We start from the raw sequence: 14,470 nt of genomic DNA on the forward strand, positions 1-14,470 counted from the left end.
CCTCTCTCTGCTTCTCCAGAGCCTAACCAGCTACGCGTGTTCTCCTCCCTTTCCATCACAGACAGGGCAGCGCTGACCTGAAAGAAACTCTGAACAGCGGGCACCCCCCTCAGCGCGCCAGGGCTCAACAAATCCTACCAGGAACTGGCCGGACTTTGAACACAGCCAGCCCCGGCTAAAGAGAAACGTCTCGGCTTGCCAGCCGCTGAACGGGCAGGTCTGAGATCTTTATCCCGGGGCCTCGCTTCGCCCCAAAGCCCGTGGCGGGGCGGGCCGGGCTGACTCCTGGCTTTAACCAGCCTTTCAGGGGCTGCCGCTGGCTGTCGCCTGGCACGGGCAGGAGGACTCGGGTTCCCTCGCCACCCCCCACAAGCGAAGAGTGCCCCCTGGATCGCGTGTTTTGGGAGAGGAGGGAGCTGGGGAGCTCTGATCACGCGGCCCCCGGGGGGCGACCAAGAACGGACCGGGGCGCCCCGCTGCCTCCTCCCCAGCGGGGAGGGCTTAATCCTCCCCAGCGAAGGGCAGAGGCAGGTCTGGGAGCCCCCCTCCCCGCCTCGGTCCAGCTGACCTGCGAGTGCAGGGAGACGTCAGGGGGCGTCGGGCGCCAGCAGCAGCTGTCGGGCTGCGGGAGCCGGGACCCCACCCCCGCCCCGCCCCGCGCTCTCACTTCGGGAGCCGCGTCTCTCGCGTCCACACTGAGCAGCGGGCGCCCGGCGCGTGTGAGATGAGGCGGCCCGGGGCCGGCCGGCTCCCGCCTTGCGCTGAGCGGCCAGGGCTGTGAGCTGGATCCCCGGGGCGGGGGGGGGCCGCTTTCCACCCCCCGCCGGGACTCGATGCCCAGGCAGGGAGCATGGCAGGGAGGCGGCCGCTGGGCGCCCGCGCCCTCTCCCTGCTCCGGTGGCTGGGGATGCTGCTGCTGCTGCTGCCGCCGCTGCTCCAGGCCGGGCAGGGCTGCCCGGGTCCCTGCTACTGCTTCGCCACGCCGCAGCTGGACCAGTGCAGCTACGTGCGCCTGCAGGAGCCGCCGCGGGACCTGCCCCGCGGGGTGCGCAACCTCACCATCGCCGGCGGCAACCTGACGGTGCTGCGCCGGGCGGCCTTCGCCGGCAACGGGAGCCGGCCGCTGGGCGACCTGCGCCTGCTGCTGCTGCCCCGCGACAACATCCAGGCCATCGAGGATCGCGCCTTCCAGGGGCTGCCCGGCCTGGCGGCGCTGGACCTCAGCCACAACCCGCTGCGCGCCCTGGCCGGCGGCGCCTTCCGCGGCTGCCCGCGGCTGCGCACCCTCAAGCTCAACCAGGCGCTGCTGCTGCTGGGCGAGGCGCCCGAGGAGCCGCTGGCCGGCGCCCTGCGCAACTTGAGCCTGCGGCGGCTGGAGCTGGCGGGCAACCGGCTGCGGGCGCTGCCGGGCGCCGCGCTGCCGGAGGGGCTGGAGGAGCTGGATCTGCGGAACAACTCGCTGCAGGGGCTGAGCCCCCAGGAGCTGGCCCGGCTGGAGTCAGCCCCGCTGGGCAGGCTGCAGCTCTACCTGGGCTCCAACCCGCTGCGCTGCGACTGCGCCCTGCGCCCGCTGCTGGGCTGGATGCGCAACGCCAGTTGGAGGGTGCCCGATGCGCGCAGCCTGCGCTGCGCCGCCCCGCGGGAGCTGAGCGGCTCGCCTGTGCTGCGCCTCCGCCTGGAGCAGCTGGGCTGCGGGGCCGGCCGGGAGCCGGGGCCCGAGGGGGCCGGCTGGGAGCCGCGGCCCGAAGAGCCCGGCGAGCAGAAGGAGCTGGAGACCGCCTCCTACGTGTTCTTCGGCATCGTGCTGGCGCTGATCGGGGTCATCTTCCTCATGGTGCTGTACCTCAACCGCAGGGGCATCAAGCGCTGGCTCAACAACCTGCGGGAGGCCTGCCGGGACCAGATGGAGGGTTACCACTACCGCTACGAGCAGGACACCGACCCGCGCCGGGCCAGCGCCAGCGCCTCGGGGCTCTGAGCCAGAGTGCGGGGGGCCACCTCGGCGCCAGGTAGCCCTGCCCGCAGGCATCGCTAGGGGATCCCACCCCCGGGGATCCCACTCCTCCACCCCTAGCTCATGGGGATCCCAGCCCAAGCCCCCAACCCTGGCCCTCGGGGATCCTTCCCCCAGTCCTTGGGGTTCCTAGTCACCAGCCCACTACCCACAGCCCTTGGGGATCCCCACCCTTGGCCCTTGGGGATCCCGCCCATCCACCCACTACCCACAGTCCTTGGAGGTCCCACCTCATTGCCCAAGGGGTGTGTCGGGCTACCACTATCCAGGAAATCCACACATCCATTCACCGACTAGAGGATACCCCCATGCAGGAGAATATCTATTCACCCACAGATTAGCTCATAAAACCCCACTTCACCAATCCCACCCGCTCCCCAGAGGGGCACTCTTCCCCCCAGGAGATTGCCCACCAACCCATGGAAAAAACCCCAGGAGAATACCATTCACCAACCCCCACCCTCTACCCAGGGAATACTTACCTTCCACCCAGCCACCCACTACTTGGGAATACTCTCCTCTCCCTTCTTGCCTGACAGGGGGCACTTCCAACCAGAGGGCACCCCACTCCCCAGGACAACGCCCACCCGTCCAGGGAACAGCCAGTAAAACACCCATCCACCAGCCCCCAGCTCCCGGAGAACAGCTTTTTGCCAACCCACTCAAGATGGCACAGGATCCATCCTCAGGACAGTAACACCCCTCCTACAAAACTAAGAAAACTGCACAGGATCCCCTCCACCCCCTGGGTCACTGCACAGCATACAGTCCCCAGGAGAATACATCCCCCGCAAGGGTCCTGGGGATTGTGGATGAGAGAGCTACCCACCTTCACATGAATAACCAGCATCAGAGACCACATGGGATCCATCACACCCACCCTCCCACCAGTGTGCTAGGGGCATGTGAACGTACAGGACTCTCCACATAGAATAAACCCTGAGATGGGAATTGACTGGCTCCACCCTGAGAGGCCCTTCTCTCCCCACCCCAATGGTCCAGGAGGTGCAGTATGAATGTACAGGAAACACCCAGCTCCATGCAGAATTAACTCCCATCCAGGACTATGCAGGAATCACTCCCGAAGAACCCCTCCCGTCCAGAATCCACAGGGGGATATGAATGTACAGGATGTAGCTCAACAATCCCTTTCAAGCCCTTCACTCCTCCAGGGTGTGTGACAGCACGTTTTCCACTGCCCTAACAGAAGAACCCTCTCCCCATGTCCCATAGGATGCTTCCCCAAAACCATCACAGCCATCAGTGTCCAGGGAAGTGAGTCTGACCCCAGCAAAAGAGCCTCCCATGACCTGTGGGAGTTATGAATGCACAGAAGAGCTCCGTGCACACGGAACTCCTAGCTACTCCAGGAGATTTTTTTAATTTTTCCTTTGTAAAAAAAACTTCTGCAACAAGCTAGAATACAACTCCCTGTGAATGTACTTTGTGCACATGGACTGTGGGGTGAGTTTTTACTTGGTGAGTTGCTGAAAGCAACGGGCTAGATGGTGTTATACTTGTTTCCTGGATTTTATTGGAGCCCAGACTTTTACCGTGTACAGTTCTCTTTCCTAGTATAGTTCTAACAAATACAAAACTAACTTGATTTTTTTTTTTTGCTCCAAACACGGAGGAAAAGAAAACAAAAAACCCACAAGAAATTATATGATCTGCTGAGCCCATTTATTTACTATGGTTTTTGTTCCACAAAAATTATGACTTCTCTCAGGCACAAAATAATGCACCTGCATAACAAACAAAACTTCCCTGCAGGCTGTATGCATGTTGCTAAAGCACATGGAAGCAGCTGGTTTCCGACTGCGGAGTATAATCTAGAGTAGACTGCCTCAGCAATCTTATCAAAAAACAAGGCTCTCAATATCTTGCACAGGTTTGCTTCGAACTGCGCCTGTTAGTATATACTAGAGCAAATACACTGAGCGCTGCATCCAGTGCATTGTATGTTTTCTATAAAGCTTATTGCAATAATTTCTGAATCCGTCGTGGCTGAAGCAACGTTGTTATTATGATCCATGTTTTGCAGAGCAAGACCGTTAGGTACTAAGTGATCTCTGTAAATAGATGGTTCCATATACACTTCTGTGCTGTTGCTAGGTCTGGGGGAACAGAATGGGTTTACCGATTAGTGCACAGCATCTGGATTCTAATCATTCTGACCCAGACTTGCTGCATGACCCGGGACAAATGACTTAGACCAGCAGTTCTCAAACTGTGGATCGGGACCCTGTTTTAATGGGGTCACCAGGGCTGGCATTAGACTTGCTGGGGCCCAGGGCCAAAGCCCAAGCCCCAGCCAAAGCCTGAGGGCTTCAGCCCTGGGTGGTGGGGCTCAGGTAACAGGCCCCCTGCCCGGGGAAGAAGCCCTTGGGCTTCAGTTTTGGCCCCACCAGACGTTGGAATTGGCCGAGGGCAGCGGGGCTCGGGTGAGTTCAGGCTTCAGTCCCCGCTCCTGGGGTCATGTCATAATTTTTGTTGTCAGAAAGGGGTTGCCATGCAATGAAGTTTGAGAACCCCTCACTTAGACCTTAATTTCCAAAGTGGCCAATAATTCTGGGTTCCTCCGAGCTACGATGCCTAAGTATAGCAATGTCTTTAGCCTGCTGAGCCCCCTTGCCCCCAGCTCCAGCTAGCAACCAGGGGAGCTGCAGGTGCTCCATAGCTCTGAAAATCAAACTGTAGCTTTCTCTTAAGTGGGGATCCTTAAAAGGGAGGCACCCAAAATTAGCTGACCCGACTGAAAATTTTGGCCTTAACTTGGTCTGTGTTTGCCTCTCAGTCCTATCAGGATAATAACATTTACATACTTCACTGGAGTGTTGCGAGCCCTAATAAATTAAAGCCTGATCACAATGGAGTCAACAGCAGTACTCCCCCTGACATCCCTGGGCACAGGATCCAGCCCTTATTGTTTATAGCATGCTTTGAAATGCTTGGAAGCAATGCAATATATATTATTATTGTTCTACTCTAAGGCATTAGCAAATCCAGGTCCAAAATCTGCAAGTTGCTCCATCTGGGGGGAACCTGGTGGCCACATGACCCTCACTGAAATCCCAGGGGGCAATCTTCAGTGAGCAGCTCTCAGGATAGGGAGCTAAGAACAGCTCTCAGGATAGGGAGCTAAGAGTCTCGCAGTCCTTGCTCAGGCAAATCTCCCACTGACAGCACTGAGTAAAGATCACAGGCTCAGTGTGAAAAGCACCCTGCAGACTTGGGACATGGATCCATTCCTATTGAATACAATGGCAAAATCCCTGCCAGCTTCAGTGACACTCTTGCTCCTAAATCACACAGATGCTTTTGAAAATTCTTCCTGTAGGTGCCTAAATATGAACTTAGAAGCCCAACTTTCTGCTCCCATTTTTAGAAGTGTCAGCCTCTCTCTGTGTTTCATAAATGGGGCTTTCTCACTGAGCCACTCAGAAGCCTAAGATTAATACTTTGACAAAATATGTCTACAAGTTTATGCAGCTTTTTCATTGCACGTGGTTTTGTCAGTTTGCGATACGGTTTAATCTAATTATGCCTGACCTGTCTGCCAGTAACTTTTTGAACATAATAAATAAAGAAGGCAGAATGTTTGTGGGAGCAAAGGGCTCTTGCTTCATGAAGCCAGAGATCTGAGATGCAAAGTCTCTATTTTCTAAAAAGGATTCTTTTTTTTTTTTTTCCCCAAAAATGTGGGAGTCCATTTTTTCCTGCTCATCAGAGAGAAGGATTTCATAGCACCAGCAGCAGTCGGGCAGAGCAAGGCTGAGTGCTGTGCATACCTCCAGTACACCGGGGTCCTTTCCTGCAGCACCTGCTCCTTACCGTTCCTGAGCTAAGCAGACCCCGGCTCATTTTCAGCTGCAGGCCCAACAGGCCAGATCCTGTAGCACAATTCCCATTGGCTTCCAAAGAAGCCAGATCTGGTGTAATGTATAAATGGAGAGTAGGATGAGGCCCGTAGGCTCGCTTTTACACGTTTATGTGAACTGCGAATTGAATGTCCTGTTGCTGCCCCTCTGAACACAGTGTAAACCAGAAGGAATTTTGCTGCCAACTCCCTCAAACAAATTAAAGGTGCCTGCTACTTTACCATCTTGAGAAACAAGGAATAGGCATGTCTGTGGTGCAGCGGGCAGTTGTAGAAATAACACCATATCTATGTTTTCCTGTGGAAGCATGAACAAATATGCAGCCCCAAAATGCATCTCATATCCCTGAAAAGTTCATTGTCTCTAACTCTCCCTCTTCCCCGGGTTGTTTTCCTGCCCCCCAGAGTTAACTCCGTGCACTGTGTAAGGACCTGATCCTGCAAACCCTCATTCATGTGTGTAACGCCACTGTGCCCAGTGGGCTCTGCGAGATCTGCATACAGAAGGGCTCAGATCCACAAAGGTAGGCTGCTAACTTCCAGATACCTTTGTGAATCTGGGCCCGGGTCCCTATATGTGTCGAGTGGGATTTCCAGTGACAACAGGAAAGTTGCCGTGTAGGCCTGCCCAGCGAGCCTAGGTACAGGCCCTGGCCTGCGACGGGCCTTGGGGGTGAACCCCCTGCCCCACCCTCAGTTTAAAGAAAACTCCAGAGGGCCCGAGTCCCCCGTTCTTGCAGGATGGTGCTCAGGCCCCTTGGCTTCAGTGGCACTCTCCATGTGAGTACGGGTGTGCAGGACTGGGCCCTTGCTCTGTGGATTCCAGTAAAGCCCAACACTCCTTTTGGAGTCGCACAGTTCCTTGCTCTGTTTCCCGTAGAGCTTAACTTGCCGGGGATCCCCAGGCACTCGGGGGCGAGGTGCCGTGGTTCTAGAACTGACAGAAAGTGGGTTGCAGTGATCTGTATTGCAGGGTGTTATTTGCTAGCATAGATAGACCTCCACTTATTTTGAATGATGGTTTTACGGTAATTTCTCTCTTTCCTTAAAGCTCTGGGATTTGATTCTTCTCCCACTGAAGTGAATGGGAGCTCTGCTTTCACTGGGAGCAGGACTGGGCAGCTGGTCTGCAGATTCATGGTGTCTGTTTGCCCTTCAAGCCATAGCTTTGCTGTCCAAACAAAGTATTCTGGGTAAATTAGAGCTCCCATGGCCTGATTCTCCTCTGACTTGGCTGGTGTAAACCAGGAGTCGTCACTGAAATCCCGGGAGTGATAGCAGTGGAGAAACTACAATAAGCAAGAGCAGAATCAAGGCCCCACCCTTTGGGGGACAGACATGAACAATCCAAATGCTGCGTCTCTCTACGTCGTCCCAGAAACTCCCTGAAAGGAAAACGCACCAACAGAGCTCGCTGCACAAAAGCAGCTGCGGGCACCCAGCCCAGCTGCCACAAGGCAGAATGTGTAGTCTGTGAGATTGACAGTGGGTTATTGTCATCTTCGTTTTTCATTTGCGAAAAAGAAACCAGCCACGGGGTTTTCCGGTGGAAACAGGTTTGGGGGAAACTGGGTGTATTTGTGTATCTGTAACCCTCTGGATGTGTGTGTGGCCAGCTCCTCAGCTGGTGTGAATTGGCACAGTGCCAATGGAATCAATGGTACTATATCAATTAACACCATTATTAATTGCATTGCAGTAGTGGCTGGAGGTCGCAGTCAAGAGTGGGGCCCCATTATGCTCGGAGAACATACACCTAATGAGACAGTGCCTCCCCTAAAGGGCTTACAGTCTAAATTGACAAGACCGACAATGAATAGGAGGGGAAACGGAGGCATAGGTAGGGGCCATGACCTGCTGAAGGTCACACAGCAGGTCAGTAGTGGAGCCAGGATTAAGAACTCAGGTCTTCAGATTCCCCATTCAGCGCCCTATCACTGGACTATGTGAAGATGGTATGCCAGCTAACACCAGCTGGGGAGCTGGCCTGTGATGTTTCAGCCATAACATGCTTTCTACTGGGGAAAAGTCCTTCAGAATTGAACAGGACATGATAAGTTTTCTGTCGTTCTTTTGGCCCAGGGTATAGAATGTAATGGTGTCACAGCCCTGCTCTGTAGACTTCTACAGCAGGCTGCAAGCTCCGGCAGAAAGGATCTCATTCGCCAACACGTTTCACAGAGGGATTCCCACAGGTCCCATTTCTCCACGGTGTTGCACCAGTTTTACACCTGTATGACTCTGCTGATCTGAATGGCGCTACGGTGGCCTAAAGCGGATCTCTGTTAAATTCTATTGGACTTTTCCCTAGGGGTTTTCATAGCCACCCATCCAATTTCCAATGCTTCCTATGCAATAATATCACAAATATGGGATAGGCAGCAGGCCAACCATTCCCCGCTAATTGTCCCACAGCTGCTGGAGGCCCAGAGGTTCTCAGATGCAGCAGAACTGGGGCGCCCATCCCCTGGGCAATGGAATTGCAGGCTCTTAGGAAGCCCATGCAGAGGACTGTGTCTGTGGATATTCGATGCACCCTGTAAAGGGGCCACTGCAGCTCAGGGAGGCAGGTCACAGCTGCTCACGGAGCCACAACGGGTCACATCTTGCTCTCAGTTATTCAAGGGCAAACCCACTGAAGTGAGTTGATCCCTAACTCTGTAGCCTGCATTCTGCTCCTTTATCCGGCTGGGAGCTTTTAAAAGCTGTATGGCAAATCGATGGGCTGGCGGGGACGGGGGGGAGACGAAGCACCCTTTCAGCTGTGGTGTTAGAGAGGGCAAAGGCATGGGTGATTTGCACCTGCCTGACTAGCCTTTCCCAGGGGCAGTGCTCTGGGTTGGTGACAAACAGGAGGCAACGTCACAAGTACAGTGCATTTCTCTGTCTTGTGTCTGCACCACTCCTGGTTTCACTTTTCCTCTCCTATTGTCTCTAACCCCCAACTCCCCACAAACCCTCTTGCCTCTAGACCTGCTTGTTCACACACACACAGCCAGCCTCTCAGCCACTGCCCCTCCTTTCCCCCTCGACCTCTAGCAGACAGCCTTAGCAGCATCCCCCCTGCCTTCTGGTACCATTAGCAACAGACAGAGGACTTGACTTGCTCTTGCACTTTAGAACCACTCCACACACGGTGGTGGGGAGGGGAAGAGGCTGTCAGGCAGCCAGTTCCAGCCCCGATATTGAAGGACAATCTGCATCAGTGTCAGAGTGAGTTAGAGCAGCCCTGGGGCTCTAAAACCCAGGCAGGGCAGTGGGTCTCCAGCCCAAGTGGGAACGTCCTTACCGCTATTGTAAGTGCCATAGCATGAGGCCTGTGAGCCCCAGGTCTGTAGTCCTGGGCTCTGAGACTTGCTGCTGTGGGTATTATTTTGCAGCGTAGACTTACCCTAGGAGAGTGTAGAAGCCCTTCACACAACTAATGCAATTAGCATTGCTATGGTCTGAGGGCACATCATGCCCTGCTGTCGCACAAGGGCAAATGGTTCATGCCATTGGAATGGCATTGGGCACCTATGGGGCAAAGCTGCAGCCTGAACTGCCTATGTCTCCTCCCTGACTCTTCCCACCGATTTATTTGTTGCTCTCCATTTGGGCCCGAGATTTAGAATTTGTAAACACAAGGAGCCATATCTTCCTGGATTGGCTCACTTCCTCCATGCCTGGATCTCCCCACTTCTGTGTGTACGTGGGATGTAAACCACTTCTGGGCACTGTTCCCCTTTCCCTGAACCCTGTCGCAGACATGCCATTGGATCCATGATCCATGCACCACTAGACAGCAGAAATGTGCGTTGCACCAGAGGCAAATCTGCAAAAAGTTAATGCAGCCTACAGTTGCCTCGACTTTCACATGAGGGCCCCATGGCCTGTGTGTGGGTCCCAGACACAGCAGTAGCTGAGGGAAAACTTGATAATGCTGCTCCATTGCACCACTCTGCCAGGTAGCCAAGATGGGGAACTAAAGAGCCCTTACACAGATACCCATCTTTGGGGACCCAGAGACCTTTGGGGGTCAAACCCCAGCTTGTTACTTAAAGGGACAATCCAGCCCCTTGCTCCCATGACAGAACCAGCTGGGGGAAATTCCATGTAGGGAAACTTTCAGAATGTCCCTCCCGTCTTGCCCCATTCCATGAGATATTTATTGGCAGAGGTGGGGAATCTAGTTATATAGCCTGTGAGCAAGAGAGGTGTTTCCATGAACTTCTGCATGTAAAACATCAATGAAAATAATGCAACATTTTGACTGACATGTTTCCCCTGCAGGGTTGGCTACTGGAATATTGCAGCCTGGTGCTCCTGCAGGAGAAACTGGAAAGAAAGACAATCTGGAGAGAAAGCAGGAGCAAAAAAGAAACCGACTAGACTTTTTTTTTGCCCAGTGCAAATCAATAACATCATTTAAAAAATAACCAGCATCAGTGGTAACGAATAATGTACAGATTAAAAACCCAGTGTTCAAGTGTCACAGGCTAGAGGATATTTTTAAAGTCCAATCCTAACAATAACCCTTTCATTTCGAATTGTAACTGTCTCGGTTATTTTTCATGTTGAGATTGTAAGGCAGCCCTCAGATTTTCACGGTGCCATCCTCATCTCAGATGCAGATCCAGGACTGAGAGTCAGGAGACATTGTCCTTGCTCTACCACTGACTTTCTGTATGATGGCCCTTACCACCTTTGCAAAGTGCTTTGATATCTGTCTGCAGATAAGTGTTTGTGGAGTGGCAGAGTCTGCCTCAACCTTTAGTTAATGTCTGTTGCTGGACTGTTTATATATTACACATACATGAATCATCCTGTTTACATAGGTGTGTATAGCATGACATAGTCAGCACACTGAAAAGATTGTGAGGAGATGTGGCAGTTTATTTAAATACTTATTATAATGGATAGTGCCCATGAAACAGATGGCTACAAACTCAGATGTATGAGTCAATCCCAAACCACTGAAGTCAGTGGCCTGGGAGACAGCATTGCTTTTGCTATGTGCCCAGTTCCACTGTTGACTTAGGGGCTGATGTTGCAGTCGTGGCCATGTGTTGTACCCCTCAGTGCCTCGGTTTACTTACCTCTGATGTGGGCATGAGAACATTTAACCACCACACGTGGGGGTGGGCTGACGCTCAGATAAGCAATGCTTGAAAAGGGCTTCGAGAGCCATGGCCAAATGGCGTGATGTCATTTTAATGTACCGATGATTAGTCAGTGTTTGTATGGTACTTTGAGGATACGATGTGAGCTTTGGAAGTGCTTTGAGATCTTTGCATAACAATTGATTACTGTTTATTAAATGAAGCACGTGGCATCTACTCACTTATCGACCTGTCATGTCAACAATAAATCAGTCCCAGGGCGGGAGCTGATCCCACCTAACGTGGGTTGGCTGCCAAGCTTCAAAGGAAGCAGAGTTTCTAATGGGCGCAAGGCACTGCCAACTCAGTCAGAGAAGTGCCAGTGGGTCCAGGGAATTCTGGGAGATAAATCAAATGGGAGTTTCTTTTCAAGGGTGGAGGGATGTGGGGGGCAGCGGGGGCAGGCTCTCAACCCCTCTCACGAAGCGTTGAGCCCTCCATTGTGCAGCCCTGTCCTGTCGGCGTCAGGCTGTAGCTAGCCAGCCATTCTGAGCCCACACAACCCCACCACCCCATCCCAGGAATGGTGCACGCGGGGAGGTGGGGGGAGGCACCATGGCCAGGCGGTGGGGAAAGGGAAAAACTTGTGTTCTTCCCTCCGATATTTGGGAGAAACCAGGGACTCAGATCTCTCTGACTGTCTGTTTTGGCACCGTGCACATGTAACCCACACACCTCCTGGGTGTGGTGTTCGGTCCCATCTAGTGGCCCCGAGACCCCTTAGAGAGAGAGATTAATGAGTCTGCTCTCCAGCCTTAGCTCACAGCCACTTGGCTTTTAGCTCATGCAATAGAGGCTCATGCACTTAGCTCCAGAGGTCCCTGGTTCGATCCTGCCTGCTGGCGCCTGTTGGCTTTACACACACACACTTAAATGTCCCCTAAGCCCCCTTAGTATCAGTGCGCAGAATATGTGCACTGTGCAACACTGGACAGTACATCCTGCAGTAGGGTATATGTATAGCCATACATCTTATATATATGTAGGATATAAAGTCAGGGTGAAGCTAAGCAGGGCAAAATGGAGGTGCTGCCATTTAGTGAATTGAGCACAAGGCTGAGTCAGGACAGAGTTCAATTCCCAGCTCTGCCCCTGACACACGGTGCAACTTTAGGGCAGTCATTTCAGCGCGCCGTGACTCAGTTTCCCTATCTGTAAAATGGGGGTACTCATGCTTACCCGCTTTGGTAAAGTGCTTGGAGATGTATTTTTGAACATTGCCGTGCAGGTCCAGAGTCGTCTTATTAAGTGGTGGTGTTAAGTCAACAATTGGAACTTGCAAGCCGTACAATGTGGCTTGCTTGGTTAATTAACCAGACCCATGCACTGCGAATCCTTGGGGCTTGGTAATATGATTTTGCAAATACGAACCCCAAGTGTGGCAAATCAGCATTTTTAATAGCATTAAACAGTTCCTGGTCCTCATTAGTGAATCTTTGTGTTAGTTAAAACAGCGTTAGGTCAATGCTGGGCATGCTTTTGAAATACACTCTAAATACACCTTGGTAGAATATTCAGGCTTGAAATTATTTGATGGCATAGACTTGATCATACTTGATGACGATTTTGGAACCAAGCTATGTTTCAAATTGAAACCAGCCTCTTCTAATGTTCAGCGACTCTAATCCTGCCTGCAGAGCAATATTCACATCTTTTGTGCACCCAAAACTCCAGTCAAGGTCAGCAGGTGTTTTAGAGGCACAAGATTCGCACAGCGGGACCCAACAATGTAAGGGAAGGATCTAGAGTTTGATGTAATCTCTGAATTAATATTTAGATTTATTTTACAAGAAATATCTCATTGTCATTGTAGCACAGAGGTGGGCAAACCACGGCCCCTCCTGCCCGGCCCTTGAGCTCCTGGCTGGGGAGGCTAGCCCCCAGCCCTCCCCTGCTGTCCCCCGTCCCCTGCAGTCATGCTGCCGCATGGGCAGCGCAGCTGGCTCCATCCGGGCGGTGGGGCTGTGAGCTCCTCCTGCTCTGAGTGGCATGGTATGGGGGGGCATTGGATAAGGGGCAGGGAGTCCTGGGGGGCAGTCAGGGGACAGGCAGCAGGGACGGTTGGATGGGGAGGAGGTTCTTGGGGGGGAGTCAGGGAATGGGGAACAGGGGGGTTGGATAGGGTGTGGGAGTCCCAGGGGGGCTGTCAGGGGGCAGGGGTGTGGATAGGGGTCGGGGCAGTCAGGGGATAGGGAGCAGGGGGAGTTGGATAGGGGGTGGGGTCCCAGGGAGCCTGTCAGGGGCTGGGGGTGTGGATAGGGGTCAGGGGGGCAGTCAAGGGACAGGAAGCAGGGGGCATTTTGATAGGGGATGGGGTTCCGGAGGGGGCAGTTTGGGATGGGAAGTTCTGGGAGGGAGCGGTCAGGGGACAAGGAGCAGGTCGGGTTGGATGGGTCGAGGGTTCTTAGGGGGGCAGTCAGGGGGCGGGAAGTGGGAGGGGGCAGATAGGGGGCAGGAGCCAGGCTGTTTGGGGAGGCACAGCCTTCCCTACCCGGACCTCCATACAGTTTCACACCCCAATGTGGCCCTCGGTCCAAAAAGTTTGCCCATCCCTGTTGTAGCATCTTCTAATGTAACACACTTGTTTAATGCAGTGTCCATCTCTCTCTCTACTAGCTGGCCCCAGTGACTTTTACAGCCAACTACAAATGTACAGCTAAAGGAATTGCTCATTTCATTATTCCTTTTGCTCAAGTGGCAAAAGCTCATGCTTTAGATGCTGAAAATCTCAGGTTAGATCACCGAAGACATTCATAAGGTCAGTATGTATATGCAGCATGAACCTAATTCTGCAAGGTCTCCTTATGCAGAAATCCTGTTAGAGCATGTCTACACTAGATTTCTGTGCCTTGAGTCACTGGATTCCCAATTATTCCAAAGGTCCAAAAGTCTAGTAAAGACAAGCCCTTGGAACCAGTGGCAGTTCTCTATGGTCGTACATGCCAGTCCATTTTACTTTTACATCAGCGTAAGCCAGGTGAACTGAAACCAAATACAGGAGAGAGTGCCTGGTGCTTCTAGAGATCCACAGAGATTTAGCAAAGATTTAAGTGTCTGAAAAGCATCTAGTTTACACTGACTAGGGAAACTGTTGTCTACTGAACAGATCCCTCCTGAATGCTCAAGAAGTATTTACGGGAGCTTTTGTAGGCAAAGTTCCCAAGCCCCATATTGGACCTACTGTAGACTTCGCCATATTTTTTGGGTTGGGTTACACAGATCAGGGCCCCACCGATAGCTTGGAGCTTGAGTTGCCGGGGCTGGAAACCCCATTTTAGATATTTGAAACCCGTGGGTGGTACACGGGGGAAGGTGCAGGACACTGTGCCACACGCAACGGAATCTGCTGCAGGGCCCCAGCGTATGGAAATGTGCAAATTTCTCCAAGCCTTTTGCACTCTGAGATGAGGCCCACATATTCTTGTGCCTACTCCC

At 53.1% G+C, this 14,470-nt stretch overlaps 1 protein-coding gene across 4 annotated transcripts; it reads left to right on the forward strand.

Annotated features, from left to right (window-relative positions):
* Window positions 1-270: 270 nt before the first annotated feature.
* On the forward strand, window positions 271-11,212 carry TPBGL (trophoblast glycoprotein like). Of its 4 annotated transcripts, XR_012157557.1 has the most exons (4): window positions 271-2,009; window positions 2,554-4,072; window positions 6,946-7,450; window positions 10,167-11,212. XR_012157557.1 is itself a non-coding variant. In XM_073333992.1 (2 exons), exon 1 carries the CDS (start codon window positions 851-853, stop codon window positions 1,976-1,978), a length of 1,128 nt encoding a protein of 375 aa, XP_073190093.1. In that variant the 5' UTR covers window positions 271-850; the 3' UTR covers window positions 1,979-2,009; window positions 10,167-11,212. The 4 variants fall into 4 exon arrangements, 1 of the variants encoding a protein (XP_073190093.1); XR_012157556.1 differs by having other exon boundaries at window positions 271-4,072; XR_012157558.1 differs by lacking the exon at window positions 2,554-4,072.
* The last annotated feature ends 3,258 nt before the right edge of the window (window positions 11,213-14,470 follow it).

This window comes from Lepidochelys kempii, chromosome 1 (genome assembly GCF_965140265.1).
Source record: "Lepidochelys kempii isolate rLepKem1 chromosome 1, rLepKem1.hap2, whole genome shotgun sequence".
NCBI classification, from domain to species: Eukaryota; Metazoa; Chordata; order Testudines; family Cheloniidae; genus Lepidochelys; species Lepidochelys kempii.

Bases quoted from the DNA above. Each gene is read 5' to 3' on its own strand.
- TPBGL (XM_073333992.1), top strand. From the start codon at position 851: ATGGCAGGGAGGCGGCCGCTGGGCGCCCGCGCCCTCTCCCTGCTCCGG.